Source organism: Gymnoscopelus braueri (assembly GCF_963280865.1).
Source record: "Gymnoscopelus braueri genome assembly, chromosome: 14".
Lineage (NCBI taxonomy): Eukaryota > Metazoa > Chordata > Actinopteri > Myctophiformes > Myctophidae > Gymnoscopelus > Gymnoscopelus braueri.
This window is the reverse complement of record NC_137619.1, coordinates 37,411,679-37,429,198: the sequence shown is the minus strand read 5'-3', so window position 1 is coordinate 37,429,198 and position 17,520 is coordinate 37,411,679. Positions and strand designations below refer to the sequence as shown.

General features: G+C 41.4%; 2 protein-coding genes across 4 annotated transcripts in view; both read left to right on the top strand.

The window, feature by feature from the left end:
* arid4b (AT-rich interaction domain 4B) overlaps positions 1-8,751 on the top strand; it is a 51,105-nt gene extending 42,354 nt beyond the window's left edge. Inside the window, exons 17-24 of one of the 3 annotated variants that reach the window (XM_080449976.1) lie at positions 22-204; positions 1,224-1,308; positions 1,411-1,549; positions 1,777-3,006; positions 3,714-3,830; positions 4,894-5,118; positions 5,615-5,761; positions 6,274-8,751. In XM_080449976.1, coding sequence (XP_080306102.1) covers positions 22-204; positions 1,224-1,308; positions 1,411-1,549; positions 1,777-3,006; positions 3,714-3,830; positions 4,894-5,118; positions 5,615-5,761; positions 6,274-6,428 — 2,281 coding nt within the window. In that variant the 3' untranslated portion in view covers positions 6,429-8,751. Of the gene's footprint in view, positions 1-21; positions 205-1,223; positions 1,309-1,410; positions 1,622-1,776; positions 3,007-3,713; positions 3,831-4,893; positions 5,119-5,614; positions 5,762-6,273 lie in introns of all 3 variants that reach the window. The other 2 variants (XM_080449975.1, XM_080449977.1) reach the window with 2 other exon arrangements.
* Positions 8,752-10,892: 2,141 nt separating this feature from the next.
* On the top strand, positions 10,893-15,984 carry tomm20a (translocase of outer mitochondrial membrane 20). Its single transcript, XM_080449179.1, has 6 exons — positions 10,893-11,066; positions 11,887-11,933; positions 12,047-12,128; positions 14,202-14,344; positions 14,977-15,033; positions 15,342-15,984. The coding sequence occupies exons 1-5, from the start codon at positions 10,943-10,945 to the stop codon at positions 15,019-15,021; spliced, it is 441 nt and encodes a 146-aa protein (XP_080305305.1). The 5' UTR covers positions 10,893-10,942; the 3' UTR covers positions 15,022-15,033; positions 15,342-15,984.
* Positions 15,985-17,520: the final 1,536 nt, after the last annotated feature.

Sequence of the window (17,520 nt, the reverse complement as noted above, 5' to 3'; positions counted from 1 at the left end):
GCTGAACTGTCTTTCTTGCAGGGATGACAGCAGTCAGGAGGGGGAGGAAGGGGAGGAGTTTGAGTGTTACCCCCCGGGGATGAAGGTGCAGGTGAGGTACGGGCGAGCCCGCAATCTGAAGACGTACGAGGCCACTGTGAAAGAGGCAGACCTGGAGGGGGGAGAGGTGCTCTACCTGGTGCACTACTGTGGCTGGAACGTCAGGTAAGACAGGAACTGGGGAGAAATCATCTATATTATATATACAACCCTCTAAAAGAGACAGCTCTTATCTTCCAACGTAGCCACGGGGGGATTGCCACTAAGCGGGCATTCCCCAATGGCAATAGCATCCCGCTTTTGCAATTCTGCTCCCTCTAATCCGAGTCCTCCCTCAGACGGGGACTCGTGATGATTATGGATTACACTGAGCCATCTAGTGGCAGAAACGGAATTGGGTCATTTGATTCCTCAGCTTCCCTCGCTCAGTCTTTTTTTATGCTGAGTCCCCCTGTCTGTCTGTCCCCCTGCTGTCTGTCTCTACTGAAGTATACAGACGTGCTTAAGCCAATTTTGACTCTTGGAAATGGTTTCACCTCAACCATTTTCGCAGAATATTGGACTTTGTATAATCTGACAACAAGCTGTAGTTCCTGGGGTAACTAAAAAGAAAAAAGGCCAATCAAAGTGCTGCTACACTCACCTCTACCTCTCAACCCTCTCCCCCCCTCCCCAATGGGTCAGGGTAAATGCAGTGTTAAGTAGAACGCTAGGGGAACCATGAAACAGAAGTCAACTTTCCAGCTTTCTAGCGAGACCAGTTCATGTGTGTCATTCTCAATGTTGTCGTGTGGTACCTTCTAGCTCTCTATAAAAGATGGAGGGATTTTCTCTGCATTGTGTCTGTGGTGTGTGACGTTGTAAATCTTGTGTTCATTTCCTCACATGACCCTAGTAGCACCTTTTTGGTACTTTTGGGATCCTGTTTTTGAATTTGTTTCTGTGGTTGTTTGGTTTTCATGATGTTTCTCTTCTTCATTGCAAAAAGGTTTGTCCTTTCCCTCACAATCCCCATTGGATCTGTTTCTTTGCTGTTGAGGCTCATTGTATCACAGCAACAAGTCGGGGTCAGATGTTAGAGGTCTCTGTGTGGTGGGGTTGTGTGTGAGAGAACGTGTTTACTGAGCTGTTCCCTAAGCTGCAAACGGTGACATTGTTTTCTTTTTCTTTGTGTTTTCCATTAGATATGATGAATGGATCAAGGCGGACAAGATTTGTCGCCCAGCTAATAAGAATGTACCAAAAATCAAGCATCGCAGGAAAATAAAGGTATGAGTTTGTGAGAATAAAAGAGGCTTCGTAGCTGTTCTGTTTTTGACTCGGTCTGTGTCACAAATCGAGCCACCGATCACCATGTTCAATTCCCAACAGAACAAAGCGGAGAGGGAGCGAGACAGGCTGGAGAGGCTCAACGACAGAGAAGACCTGGGCCCTTCCCCGAACAACAACCGGGTCCCACGCTCATGCAAGTCTGGCCCAGGCCAGGATGTATTTTCCAAGTTGGAGGAGGGTGAGGACAAAGGGACTCAGCAGTCTCCCGTCAAGTCTATTGAAATTACTTCTATCCTCAATGGCCTGCAAGGTAGCAACCCTCGTGAGCCTGTAGTCCTCATGTACACATAAAAGCAGATTAGGGCTATGTTTGACAGTGAAGTGAATAAGTGATTGATTTTATTTTGTATGGTGATGTTAGTATGCTAACTGAACCTAATGCAGAGTTTCTGTCTTTTGGCTCAGCCTCTGAAATGTCCACAGACGACAGCGAGCGCGAGGATGAGGAAGGGGAGCACAATGAAGACGATCGTCCGGGTTGCCGCATCGGCCTCAGAAAGGGCCCGCCAGAGCCCCCACAGGCATTGGAGCGCTGGGAGGACGGGGTACCTCCCGAAGGGCCTAAACCTCCTTCGGTCGCAGGAAAGAGCCAGGATCCCATCGGCGTAGAGGGTCCGGAGGTCACAAAGCGCCGAGTCCCACCAGAGTCAGAGGGCGAGGTGAGCACCAGGAAGAGGAAATCTGACTGTACGGCGGAGAGGACCGCGAAAGGTTCGTCCAAAGCCAAGACCAGGAGCACCAGGAGCGCCGACTGGTTGCCTGGAGGCTCCCCGAGGAAGCTGGAGGAGAGAGGAGGCGGCGGCCCCGGGGAGGAGAGGGGCGCCTCATCGAGTAGCAGCTCGGAGGACGAAGGGCCAACTGTCACCGAGTCCCAGGCGGAGGAAATCGACCGAAGCCGCCCAAAAACCAAAGGTTCACCTTCCAAGAAATACAATGGGATGAAGGACAAGACCAAATCTGGGCGACCCGCTGCGTTCTGGGAGATCCCCGAAAAAAGAGCTAAAATGGGTGGCAGCGCTGATGAAAGGCCCGCGGTCCGCACAAAGGGCCAGAAGGACGTTTGGTCAAGCATCCAGGCCCAGTGGCCTAAGAAGACCCTGAAGGAGCTGTTCTCCGACTCGGACACAGAGGCGGCCAACTCCCCTCCTCCGGCCGCGTCGTCGGGCCTGGAGGAGACCAGAGTAGAGCAAGAAGCCATGCCGGAGGACGAGGCGTCCGAGGAACAGATGGACAACGACAAACTGCAGGAGTTTCCTAGTAGCGGCAGTAACTCTGTTCTCAACACGCCACCGACGACGCCCGAGTCCCCCAACATGGGCGTCAGCGCTGTGGAAGAGTCCGGTGACGCGCAGCCTTCCTCCCCTCCGCCTTCCAATGCCGCAGTCTTGCCTTCGGAGGCCACCTCCGCCACTCCGCCCCCGGGACCCTCGCAAGAGGAAGGGACAGGGGGGCGCAGTGAGACGGACAGCAGCACGGTGGAGGTCGAGAGTCTGGGCGGGGAGCTGCAAGACCTTCCGCCAGACGACGGCACCGGATCCCCCTCCAAGGCCTTCGATGGCAGCCTCTCCTGCAACAGCAACTGCAGCGTGGAACTAAGCAGCAGCAGCCAACAGGAGAGCGAACAGAAATCCAAAGGTATGAATCCTAAAACACAACTTCAGCATCAAACACCATACATGGGCAACTGGCGGCCCGGGGGCCACATGCGGCCCCCACCTTCACTTAATACGGCCCACAGGTTAATATCGGAATACTGATATATTATTGATTTCAGCTGTTACAATTCCAAACATGCAAACATGACCCGCTTTAATTACTTCAGTCTATATTAGTAGCTTAATGACTAGTATTAAAATTCTATTGTCTTTTTTATGTCTTATGTCTAATGCATTTGAAATTAAATAAAAATGATACTTTTCAGGATTCCAATTCAAAAATAGTAAAAATAGCAGATCTACAAGCTCAAAACTCGCCGCACTGCGGCGCGTTTTGAGCTTTTAGATCGGCTATTTATGCTACTTTTCTGTGACATAGAATGGCGAAGTATGGCATTTTTGAAAAAAGTTTAAATACGGAGATAAGAGGTGCCTGCCCTACAGTATATGCAATGTGGCCCTCTGGAGTGAGTGTGGACATATAGTGGCCCTCTCCATCATCAAAGTTGCCCACCACTAAGTGCTTCATGTTTCTTTTACAGTATACTGTGTGTGTCATTGGCTGTAGTGAAATCATTTGAAATACTTGTTTTTGTTATGGGGAAACTCAGAACTATAATAAAGTTGACAACGTGTTTCACAGTCTGTGTAATCTCTCATCATCTCTGTGTATTTTCATATTATAAGTGTCTGCGAGTCAGAAGCGGCAAAAGGAACCACAGACGAGTGGACCCACAAAGAAAGCCAAGCCAAGCCGCAAGAGCCTAGGTGTGCCTCCCAAAAAGAATAGGAATAGAAAGACAAGTAAGTTGCAGAATTGTCTAAATATGCTCCCAGTATCCTCCTGTCTATCAATTACATTTTAAATGTGTCAAATGTAGTATCAGTCCAAAAGTAAGGGGTTGTCTATTGTTTAATCAATTTCTTGCAAAAGAAAAATATTTTCATATTTATTTAAAACAATAATAATAATAATGTGGACCCCACTCCTTTGGGGTATTTGTTTGTCACTGTACACTTGCAAACATGAAATTTGTCCACTGCATTTAACCCATCCTAGCTATTTAGGAAAAGTGGTTGCTACAGGGGCAGTGCCCGGGGAGCAGTTATGGGCATATTAGGGGTACTGTGACACAAACCGGGGACCTTCTGTTTCGCAGACGGCCTCTCTAGTCTCTACACATTTAGCTATGGCCGCTCCAATAAATAAAGGAAGAGCAAAATCTCTGTATAAAGAAAAAATATTAGACGTCATTAAGCCATGGACACAGAGAATAGATGATTCTGATTGGCTGGAGAGATGTTCATTATTACGCACACGTTTGACATAGCGGCCATAGCGGTTTGACATCACATTTCTAAATTAATACACACAGTAAAGATCTAACTCCTTTTGAGGGAACATAAAACGTAGGTGTTGATATACCCGTTTGTGTATTTGTGTAAAAGACATGACTACTGTCGGCTGTCTAACTCAGGTAGTACTAGTTTCTAGGTCGTTCCTATGACTTCTACCTCTTGCAGTAGTAAGGTAACTTATTCCAAGGTTGAAGAGAATAGTGCCAACGCAAAGTTTCTATTTAAAGAGCGTATTGCCCCAAAACATGAATAAACACGTGGTAAGTGCTAAGTGACCATGGAATAACCAACTCTTTTGAAAAAAATACTGTACTCTGCAGAGTCAAATCAGCAAGATAATTAGCCTCCATCATTCGTAATTTTTCGACCACCGTGTATTATTTGTGTTCTGTGTTGATTTACTAATGACACAAAAAAACACTTTGAAGAAAATATATTTTAAGAGAACGTACAATTACGGTCTAATTGTTCTCTATCCTCATCCCCTTGCTAACTCTTGTTTTACCAGCCCACAGCAGTGACAGCGAGGACCAGTCTGTTGTTGAGGGCACTGCCAAATCACCTGCCTCAAAGACCAACACTTCAGACATGAAGGCTGCCATCTCGCCCAAGTGCCCTGGGCGAACCCCTCCTTCGAGCCATAAGTACCACAAGCACTCTGACTCTGATCACACGCACCACCGTGAACACCATGGGAGAACGCCGCGCATCTATAAGTGGAGCTTCCAGATGTGTACGTTTTGAAACTTGTTGGAATAACGAGGATAACAAACTCGCAAAATATGTCAAATATTTTCATGAAAACTAGATTTATTCTTAATTTATCCTATATTATTCTGTTTTATTTAAATTGATCTTGTTTTAGTGCCTAACATTTAAAAAATGTTTTGTAAAACACATTACGAGATTTCCTCAACATGCTACATCACATTAAACCTTACTGTATATATACTGTACTTAGTTGATAGGGCTCTATACTTGGTCCTCTCCTTTTTTCCTTCTACACCAAATCTCTTTGCCGAAAATAGCCAATCTACAAGCTCACAATTCGTCGCATTGTGAGCTTGTACAGTAGATCAGATATTTTTGCCGAATGTTCCTCCTAGTATAGCGATGCTCAGGTTCAATTCAATTGGTTAAGGAGACAGAGCAATGCGAAGCCCTCATTCTTCTCTCTAGTCTCTACCCCAGAGACCCGTCCCTAAAATGCATTGTTATGTTCCTCCTAGCGGACCTGGAGAAGATGAACAGTCTGGAGAGGATCTCGTTTCTTCAGGAGAAGCTGCAGGACATCAGGAACCACTACCTGTCCCTCAAATCGGAGGTGGCCTCCATCGATCGCCGACGGAAACGCATGAAGAAGAAGGAGCGAGAAAGTGAGTCGACTCTGAAGCGATGTCCTCTAGGATTGCAAATGTTAATCAAACTAATCAATTTAATGGATTATTAAAAAAAATCGATAATTGATTTAAAATAAAAGAATTTAATCAATTGAATAATTTGAAATTTCGCTTTTTCCATTGGAAAATAAATCAAAAATGTTAGATCTGTAAGCTCACAAAGCTTCACATAGTGACGCGTTGTAGATCTGCTATTCTTGCTATTCTTATGTGACACTGTGCCACAAAGTATAAAATAGGGCTGAAGTGCTTAATCATACTAATTGATTTAGCCATTATAAAAAAACTATTTAATGAATAATTATAAAATAAAATGTTTCTCGATTGTTCGATTAATTGAAAAAGTAATCAATAGAATAATCGCTACGAAATAATCGATAGTTGCCGCCCTAATGTCCCCGTCGTCTGCCTGGGGTTGCGCTGCGGGTTAAGCCTCAGCATGTCTACTTCGTAGCAGATGCTAACCCGAAAACTATTTGTCTCCGCAGGTACGGTGGCGGCTTCATCCACGTCGTCCTCGTCCTCTTCCTCGCCGTCCTCCAGCTCGCTGACGGCGGCGGTCATGCTGACTTTGGCGGACCCGCCGGTGTCGTCCTCTTCGTCCTCCTCTCAGAACTCCGGGGTATCGGTGGAGTGCAGGTGACAGGACGTACCAGCAAAGGAGCACTTAAGCACTTAACCAGCACCCTGGCGCCACCACCCCCCAAAACACACACACACACACACACACACACACACACACACACACACACACACACACACACACACACACACACACACACACACACACACACCCGTACCACCTGCTCCCGTCCCTTCCAACAGGACAGACGAGTGGACATACATACTGTAACTACTGGGGCACAAACACCAGAACACAGACAAAAAACAACAACAAAACAAGCACTATTTTCTATTGACAACTGTTTCCTTGGCAAGCTAATTGCACTCAAGTGCACTTTTATGAAGATTGTGTAAGAGGAAGAATTTGTCACAAAAAAAAAGTACAAAATTGTCTTTTAAGCTCTCCTTAATTGATGAACATTTCTAAGAATTGTTTTTGCAAGCAATAATTCTTTCCATTTGATAAACTTGTATTGTCTTGGTAAAAAAAACAAAAAGAAAAGATGATTTTTTTTCTGTGAAGACCACCCCCGTGTTGTGTCCTTGTATCCAGTGTGGTACGGTCTAGTGTTTGCCATTTGTTACAGGCAATTCAGAGACGTAGTGCCACGATGGCATTAAGGGCATACTAAATGTAACTTTTGCCACGCGTTCCTTTGTCCACAGTCAATTCTAAGGGCCTTCACATGGTGAATACACCTCAGCTGTACTGGAACAGTGTTCTGTATGCGTTAGCATTCGGTTACACTTTAAAATCCCGAGTATTCAAAAGAGTGTAACTCTGAGATTGTACAAATGTAATTTGGTTGCATTTGTACACTCTTCTGTTAAATGAACACTCAGGATTTTGCCGTGTAACAGGTGGCGATGGATAAGGGTACGGGATCATTGTAAAATCCACTGACCCCCGTAGTGGATGGATGTGGTAAGATACTGTAGTGCCTTGTTCTTTTCTATGGGGCACCTTGAGAAGGGACAGCACTTTTCTCCAGGTCCCATTCTCAAATCAGAGGGTCACTGAGATTACCGTGTCCCTTTTTACAAAAAGACTGAAGAATATTGTATGAATGAGGAGGCAGTTGAGGGCTGTGTATGACAGATAATGATGGATTTTTATCAGCGTTAATGCCGATATTTAAAGAAATAATGATTGTAAAAAAAGATTTAGCAGAGCTCCTATACTGGTCACCCGTAATCTACTACTGACTACACATCCAGCTTGGGAACAAAATATGGTTAATTTTAGCAGTACAATAATCATGTGCAATCATGGGAAGTGGCAGATGCAAAGGTTACATTTCTTCAGTTTTCCAGCCTTTCGAATCACCACCTTTTCCTGTTTAAAAAATAAATGATTTCCTAATCACCCATTTAATCACATAACTCGGATCGAGTATGGCGTAAGGCAGCCATGGGAGGTTTTCACAGCATTCCCTGTGTACCTCAGAACAAAGGAATTGAAACGGCTCAAATTTGGCAGTTCAAAGAGCATATGTCTCTTGTTTTACATGTGATCACTGATAACATACCAGCTCCCAGCATCTATTTTGGCTAGACTTTTTCTCCCACCCACCTGTTTGGTTCGGTTCTGTTCTGTTCCATGTACTAGGACCAGAATAACGGTAAAGATCTTGTAAATGTGCATTTATAACATAAAGTGATGTACGTGTATACAATTCTGAAGACATCTCCAGTGTTTCCTCTGTATAGACTCCTGACTGTATGATAACCTGAAGTTAGGTTTTGTTTGGCACTTGTATGTAATTGTATGCTTTTGTTATACATTTGTATATTGAGAAGAGTGTTTTGAGTCAAGCTATTTAATATCTTGCACTGTTAATAATGTGTACTTTTCTGTACAGACAGTTTTATGGTTTTAACTGTAGTTCCAGTGTAAATAATGAGGGTAAAAGCATGTCCGTTCCCCCCCCCCCACCCCCACCCTTTGTCATCATCCTCTTGTTGGGACAGATTTATTTGGTCTCATTTATTTTATTGTTCTGCCGCTTTCATAAATTTCTATTTTTTTCCCCCGTTACAGTTTTAGTTTGTGTTCTGTCTTTTTTTTCCTGTTAGCTTGAGCTTGAAACAGAAGAATTGTGGTTTTGGAGGTGGCTAAACTATTTTCCATCTTGCACATGGGCTGTTGTAGCTAAAGCTCCATGGACCTGTATGGAAAATGGTCTAGAAGATCATAGAGTAACACAAAGTGATGGAGCTTATTGAAAAAGCTCTCTAGTATTTATTAGGCTCATCTGATGATGGTCATTGTGTAATTTATTGTACAAATGTAAGCAAAACAGATGCCTCTGTTTGAAATAAATGCCATAGTTTGTGAAGTACACAGTGTCTCTGTTGTTATGTTGTCATGTCTCAACTTAACTTCTTTCATTTCATAAATGTTAGTCACATCGAATCACTTAACATTAATATTACTACAAATATTACGCAATTAATATTATTTTTTTTGTTCTACCCAATGTTTCAGTCATAAACTAGATATAACTACTATCACACTAGTCTTCAGATAACAGGCGCGTTATGATGACGTCTCCACCTGTTATCTTCTAGGATAAGGTACTTTTTGCCTCTAAACATCTCTGAGGAGACACACTAGGCCCCATGCAAAGCAGCCAGCAACCAATATTTACAAGAAATTGAGCTACTCAAGGGCAGTGGTGGAAAAAGCACTCAAATGTTTTACTGAAGCAAAAGTGTCAATACTGCAATTTAGAAATACTCTGAAGTAAAAGTCCGGAATTCAAAATTGACTTGAGTATAAGTACAAAAGTATTGGTATCAAAATGTACTTAAAGTACCAAAAGTAGATAGTACTCATTATGCAGACTGCCTGTTTCACGCATTTTCAAATGTATACAAATCTTTTGAAAATAGCAGATCTACAAGCTCACAATGTGTCGCATTGTGAGCTTGTGGATCTGCTATTTTCAAATGGCCGTAATAGGGCTGAAGTGGTTACTGTATGTTTTGTAATGATAATCAAAATCTACAAAGTAACTCATAACTAAAGTTTTAATACAATTATATTGAGGTAAAAGTACATAATTTGTCTCTGAGATGTAGTGGAGTAGAAGTAAAAGTACTGACAATTAGAGATACTCCAGTAAAGTAAAAAATACCTCAAAATTGTACTTAAGTACAGTACTTACTTTACTTACTTTACACCACCACTGCAAGTCAAGGGTGTTACCAATGATTCGATCAGTCTTTCCAGTGATCCAACAACATGCACCCTGGCTGTTTGACAAGAAGATAAAACAATTAGTATCATTGGTAACGCAGTGTTTTTATTAACATTGCATTAATTGGGTCACTTCTTACTTCCTTCAGAGTAAGAAGTGGCCCAATTAATGGAATGTTAATACAAATCATGTCATGTCTCAGAGGTCATGAAATGCTATTGATGTTATAGTTATTTAAAAGTGTCCTCCTGAAATGTTAGCGACATATTACCTATTTTTGAAGGTTAAATCTGATGTCAAGGTTTCTGCTTTGTCTAACTTGTCGAATTTTAATTTACTGGAGTATTAACAATTTTCAGTACTTTTACTTCTACTCCACTGCATCTCAGAGGCAAATATTATACTTTTACTCCACCACAATTATTTGAAAACCTTAGTTAGTACTAGTTACCTTGTAGATTTGTATTATTATTACAAAACATTAACAACTTCAGCCACGTCGGTTTGAAAATAGCCGATCTACAAGCTCACAATGCGTCGCATCGCAACACATTGTGAGCTTGTAGATCTGCTATTTTCAAAAAAATTTAATACATTTTAAACAATAAAAAACTTGGGAAATGAGACATTCTGCATAATGAGTACTTTTACTTTTGTACATTATGTATATTTTGATACCAATACTTTTGTACTTTACTGATATACATTTTGAATTCTGGACTTTTACTTGTAACAGTGTTTCTACATTGCAGTGTTGATACTTTTACTAAAGTAAAAAAATTGAGTACTTTTCCCACCACTGTGTCTCTATGTTTTGGTCAAGGCAAAATATCCATCCTATGCTACCCTTGAGCTGCTAGCAGCACGCTACGCTAGCTGCCAGCTAGTGTTGCCATGTCCGCGTATTATAAGCGACTTTGGGTTTGTTTTTCTGTAAAGTTGCTTGTAAATATTAGTAGTTGTGGGTTACAGTTTTTTTCGGGCTTGTTTCTAAAGTGTAGTTGCTTATTTAGGCTTCCTTCCCAATTTATTTTATTATTTAAACCAGTGGTTCTCAAATATATTCATGAAAAGGTTTTGTGCCAGGGAGCATTTGTGTTCCAAATATTCCACATGTTATTGCAAGAGTTTTTGTAGATCGGCTATTTTCAAATAGCCGATCTACAAATCTACAAAAACCCATGTGGCACAAGTTGCTTCTTTTGGGCTTGTTTTCCTAGACCTGGCTGCTTGTTTCTCTCACAAACTATGGCAACACTGAAGCTAGCACGCTACGCTAACGCTAGCCGCCAGCCTGCTAGCTGCGTTGCTGGAGCGTCAACTTTTAAACATGATGGGTAACAAAACCAGCACCATAGTGGCCGGTGTGTGCGGCGCTGCTTTCATCGCATACTGCGTTTATTTCGACAGGAAACGACGGAGCGACCCGAACTTTAAGAGGAAGCTGCGCGAGCGTAAGTATTAAACAGCGTCTTTGAGTTGTAACGTAAAACATAATGTAGCATGCTTTGCTAGCTATGCTAAGACTTATGTTTACGCAACTGTTAGGCAGGAAAGACACGGATTGTCTTGTGTTGTTGTTGGTCGTTTCAGTCGGCGTTGAAAAGTCTAATTGGAACTAAGGTTTGATTTAAAAAAAAAAAATAACTTTCTTGTGGCAAAATGTAGTTGCTAACAGTTAGTCACGTGGCTCATGCATTGCAGTGGCGTAAAGTAACTAAAGTACATTTACTCAAGCACTGTACTTAAGTACAATGTTGAGGTATTTTTTACTTAGCTGGAGTATTTCTAGCCCTGAAACATGACTGTCATACCAGACGAGCGTCATGTGAACCATGGCTAGAGAATTTCCAGTTTACAATACTTTAACTTCTCCATTATATCTCAGAGGCACATATTGTACTTTTTAGTCCACTACAATGAGTTGAAAACTGAAGTTATTAGTTACTTTGTGAAACATACATTAACCACTTCAGACCTAATACTTTGGCTATTTGAAAATAGCAGACCTAAAGCGATCTGCTATTTTCAAAGGATTTTATACATTTGGAAACTTGTGAAATGGGACATTATGCACAATGAGTGCTTTTACTTGTAGTGCTTACGTATATTTTGATGCCAATACTTTTGTACTTTTACTCGAGGACATTTTGAATACTGGTACTTTTAAGTACAAAATGTGAGTACCTTTTTCACCACTGGCTAACAGTTAGTCACATGGTGCATGCCATGCTGTTTCTAATAAAGTGTAACATTGAGGTTTTTGTGCTACAGGCAGGGGGAACCGGAATGCGACCAAAGATAAGGCTGGCCTGTCAACGGTAGGATATGAAATCAATACAATAATAATCCCACATCATGTTGTGAGTAAACATGACAACATGAATGTTTGATGAATTTCATTATTTCCTCATTCCATTCAAACATCCCACAGCTGCCTGACCTGAAAGACCCAGAGGCCGTTCAGAAGTTCTTCCTGGATGAGATCCAGTTGGGAGAGGAACTCCTTTCACAAGGTCTGTTTACTGTGTCAACATGCTTACATGTACCAGTGGCTGTCAAACCTTTTGTGCCCAAGGCATTGGCAAACACACAAAGGTCAATTCAAAATCTCAAAGCACACACCTGTATTCATGTCATGCTAAATAGCCTCTTTAAGTAATAGTGTAGCATCCTTTAAACCCCCCAGTTGCTAACCTTGGTCTCTGGTACAAGAAAGGATGCAAGATCAAGCTTTAGAGTCTTCCAATACTGAGAGCTTTTTGTTATATGGCTCTTGGCAATTTCAGCTCTAAGACAGGCATAATGGAAACTCAAATCACTAATGTTGTCAGTTAGGGTTAGTTCTTGAATGCCTGAACCCTGAGTTACTTTTCCATTCCTGCTTTTCAGAGAATCGGGCCTCTAAAAATAGCCTCTATTCAATTCATCTTTATTTCAGACTCAAGGTTTATTGCACTTGTTATCATCATCATTCTGTAAATGTTTAGTTTTATTTACTAATACCAAATATAATGTTTAAAATATATTTTAGGGTATAGAAAGCACAAAGTACTGTCAATTTAAAAAGTAACCATGACCCATTTGGTACACTCTTGAGTTCCAAATGGATAAATTAAACATGGTAAGGACTTTGTGACACGTGTGAGCTTGTATATCAGCTATTTCTGCTTTTTTACATTCCTAAAAAAATATCATTTGTCATATCTGCCCAGTGTTATTTTTGATTACGAGGCCTAAAAGGCTTCATATGTTCCAATGTTCAACCCCAAACACATCGTTAATCGCAGTTATTTGAGTGACAATTAATAGTCAAATTACATTTGTAATCGTGACAGCCCTAATTTGAACTCAGTACGAGCTTATACCTCCATGAGTGCTAGTGCTTTATTTATTTAATAACAGTCGGTAGATGATGTGTTCGTAGCCAGTCTTGCTACTTATTCCCTTTTTGTGTCTGGCTGCTTATCCTATTATTCTCTGACTGGATATACTGTCTGTCTACTTGTACAGATAGTCCAGTGCCAGGTGTGTCGAGTAGGACACCTACTGGGTGACAACGGTAATGAAGTTATCTAAAGCAGACTGCAAAGAAAGTGAAAATGGCTATAGAAATAAATATACACAATATAGAGATAAAGTGATAAAATGTGCCATGCGCATCTGGTGTTAGCAGCATTACTGGTGTGATAATGAATTTGTTAATTGGTGCGAAAATCTCCACACCGTGGCAACACTATTGTATTGGGCAATTCATTGAAGCCATTATCTCTCAATACAAGCTATGTACACAGTGACGTACTATATACTCCTCCTTGTAAGCAGGTGTTTCACCACTCTAGGTGGTTCTCAACCTTTTTCAGGCCGTGACCCCCAAAATAATCATATTTGAACTGGGGACCCCCCAACCTGACAAGCACTTGGAATTGTAGGAGTTGAGGCATTACATTTAGTTTGACTCGGTTCCACAGATAAGTATTGGGAAAATAGCTGATCTACAAGCTCACAACACCGCTGTGAGCTTGTAGATCGGCTATTTAAAAAAAGAAATCCTTATATCATTTGACCATTTGGCCAATGTTTGACCAGTTTTTTAGTATAGTTTGTTGATTACTTTTGATGCAGTAATGATCTTTTTCATTTCCCTTTTTTTTAAGATATTAAAAAGGTCTTAAAGTCCATAGATTGTCACTTTACTGTCATTTGGGGACCCCCCAAAAATCATGTGGGGGTCCCAACCCACAGGTTGAGAACCTCTGCACTAGGACATGAACACAAGCAGCCAGCCTGTATAGTGTCTCTCCACAACAACACCACTTTGGGATTTGTTCACAGACTGCATAGTACCTACCTATGTAACGGATGACTAGCTCAAGATTGGACAGGGAGCCCATGCCAGTATTAGTCTTGTTTTCAAAAAACAATAGACAGGGCAGGTAACTGATGGCAGACAGGAAGAAGACATGCAACACCATGTCTCCAAACAGACTGGACTTGTGGATGTTAAGATGTAGTCAACACACTATGTTGTCAAGTTACAACCATACATCTAAAAGTTTTTAATGAACACATTTTGTGTGCCAACCCAGGAGACTATGAGAAAGGTGTGGATCACCTGACCAATGCGATAGCGGTCTGCGGCCAGCCCCAGCAACTCCTCCAGGTCCTTCAGCAGACTCTGCCACCTCCAGTGTTCCAGATGCTGCTTACCAAACTGCCCAGTATCAGCCAGGTGAGGTCTACCTCCCATACTCTTATTCCTTCTTGTTAATTTCATTAGTACTTCGGCCTGTCACAATTATTACATAATCACCATTACATTTCCACTATTTTGTAACACATTTTGAGTATAAGAGATTAAATATGGCTAATTAGGCCATAATACAAGGTCATTTTAGATTTTTCATAAATGACTGATTTTGATTATTGGTATCGGTCATAGTCAGTATTTACGTTCTTTTTACATCGTTTTAATTTACGTCATATCTGCCCCGTGCAACTTTGGTTTACAAGGCCTAAAAACCACACAATTAAATCGTAATCGCAATTATTTGTATGACAATTAAGTCAAATAAAATGTCATAATCGTGACAGCCCTAGACGTACTCAATATTAAATTCCCCATGGTATCCTTAGCTTAGCATCCTTTAAACCCCCCAGTTGCTAACCTTGGTCTCTGGTACAAGAAAGGATGCAAGATCAAGCTTTAGAGTCTTCCAATAATGAGAGCTTTTTGTTATATGGCTCTTGGCAATTTCAGCTCTAAGACAGGCATAATGGAAACACAAATCACTAATGGTTGTCAGTTGGGTTTAGTTCTTGAATGCCTGGACCCTGAGTTTCTTTTCCATTCCTGCTTTTCAGAGAATCGCAAATGCCCAGTCCTTGGCAGAAGATGACATTGAATGAAGGTATCGCCAGGTGAGGTCTACCTCCCATACTCTTATTCCTTCTTGTTAATTTCAGTAGTACTCATTATTAAATTCCCTATGGTATCCTTAGCTTAGCATCCTTTAAACCCCCCAGTTGCTAACCTTGGTCTCTGGTACAAGAAAGGATGCGAGATCAAGCTTAGAGTCTTCCAATACTGAGAGTTTTTTGTTTGTTGAATAGCTCTTGGCAATTTCAGCTCTAAGACAGGCATAATGGAAACACAAATCACTAATGGTTGTCAGTTTAGGTTCTTGAATGCCTGAACCCTGAGTTTCTTTTCCATTCCTGCTTTTCAGAGAATCGCGAATGCCCAGTCCTTGGCAGAAGATGACATTGAATAAAAGAGTGTATGTGTGGTTGACCATAGAATGGTACAGATAACCTCTAAGTTTTTCATGTTTGTATACTTTAAAGTAATGTGTGTTTGAGATGAAAGGTTGATTGTGTGAGCCCAAACCTGGGACATCATTTGACAGCAAACGTCTACCACTGAACTCCTGGCTTAATGGTTATTCTTTTGATCCTCTGGAAATAGTTGAACACATTCCCTCTCCCTGTCCTTTCTTTCCTGTCAATCTGTCTTTGTGAAACACATTTGGACTTGGAACTGTGATGGCTGTGCAAATACTGCAGTATATTGTTGATAAATAGGAATAATAATGTCATAGTGTTTAGACAAATTTATCATAGATGTTGTACAAATTTCAGTGTAATTACATATGAGCAAAATGACATTGCATAGCTTATATTCAGTTTGTTCTTTGTTTTTGCGCGTCACTATGCTATACATGGTCATATATGTATTTTGAGTCAAGAAGGTGCACAGCTTGTTTTTGGTATTATTTTCAGTTGTCAAAGAGTGTTATTTTTGTATTCTAATCTGAATATCTAAAGTTATATTTCTTTGTAAGAAACCCTCAATAAATGAGAAATCACTGAGTTTGTGTGCATTGCCAGTAGATGGCAGTAGCAATGCATTGGAAAAATTGAAGTTTTTGAAATGCACAATGTGGACACTGTTTTTCTCTCCAAGTCTGAAAATCCATTCGGCTTGTCATTGGACATTTGGTAGGTATTTTAGGCTCTTGCCATGCGTAAAACCAGATGTTTTTATCAAGGTAAATGTCTTGCTTTTTGGAATTTCTTCCGATATTCACAGAATGTAACAAATAGGCCACACAAGCAGATTCATATCTGAAATATTTGCAAGATGAAAAATTTTGTTGAAATTTAATGTGAACCACCAGGGCAAACTGACCTACACTATGTTCGTGTTTACTTCATAGTGGTACAAATATTTACAGGCAGTGCCAAAGCAAGACGGTTCTATGCGACTGAATTACCATCCTGGAACTGTGGGTGCTACTATTTTTAAATCATCACACACACTTCAACATATAGCCTTGTCAAATATTTTAGACTGCAGTAGCTAGTAGAGAAGGGCTCCATTGTGTCTGTGTGTGCCCGAGAGACACAGAAAGGAGCTGTGCATGTAGAAGGGAGTAGTTCTGGTTGAAAATGTGTCTGTTGGAAGACAAATAGGGATCTAATTATTTTTATCCCCGTCTGCAGCTGTTTTTCTAAGGGCTTTGGCCGGAGCAGTCTGGTCCTCGCGGGTTGCCAGGAAACAAGAGCAGGGAAAATAGTTTTTCTACAGTAGGAATGAAAAATGAAAATTGAACGGTGGCCCAGAAATGTCCAATGAAACCTAAATGGTAGACTGTTCATTTTCCATGAACTCATGCACTCGCTCCAAAGTCTTTTACTCAGCACTCCTGCTATTTCAACCACTGGTCTGAAAGCAGAAGCCTGTCAAGAGCCTGCCTGAGAGACTTCTGGCTTGTGTATGTGTGTGAGAGCGAGTGTGTGTGTATGTATGCAGAAGAAGTAGATCGTTGTTAATCTGTCCTTTGGGGAGACAGAAGAGAAAAATAACAGACTGTGTTGGGAGGTCAGGCCGGAGCTGTGGTGTTTTGCTGGCGTTTGGGCGGGTTAAGGGCCAAGTCCCCACACAGTGAACCACTGGCCTGCTTTTCCTGTAAATAAACATTGTGCTGCCCCCTAAAGCCTCACAAGCAGGCGCTGGCTGCATTCTCCATCCTGTGCACTGGTGTGGAGAGAGATGTGGGGTTACTGAAGGATAACAGCGCTGCCTGCCTAGCTACATACCCAGAAAGCACGCTGTCAACGTCGTCAAATGGGCCCTAGTGCAGTGTCTGCGATAGTGAGCATTCTGGTATGGATTGGTTACATAACACAATTGGTTCATTCACTGTATGTAGTGTGTGTGTGAATATATACTAAATATAGTATATATATATATATATGGCCATCTGTTCATTGTTTTTGTACAACGTTGATTTATAGTTTTTAACATAACTGTCTTTTATTATACCACTTCCTTCTGTTTGAGCATACATGAGTGAACTATTTGGATTAGAAAGTTGCTGTAGAATGGCTACATTTTTTTTTTTT

Excerpts from the sequence above, each read along its gene's own strand:
- tomm20a (XM_080449179.1), top strand. The coding sequence starts at position 10,943 with ATGATGGGTAACAAAACCAGCACCATAGTGGCCGGTGTGTGCGGCGCT. Across the intron at positions 11,067-11,886 it reads TAAGAGGAAGCTGCGCGAGC|GCAGGGGGAACCGGAATGCG; the intron begins GTAAGTATTAAA and ends TTTGTGCTACAG. Across the intron at positions 11,934-12,046 it reads ATAAGGCTGGCCTGTCAACG|CTGCCTGACCTGAAAGACCC; the intron begins GTAGGATATGAA and ends AACATCCCACAG.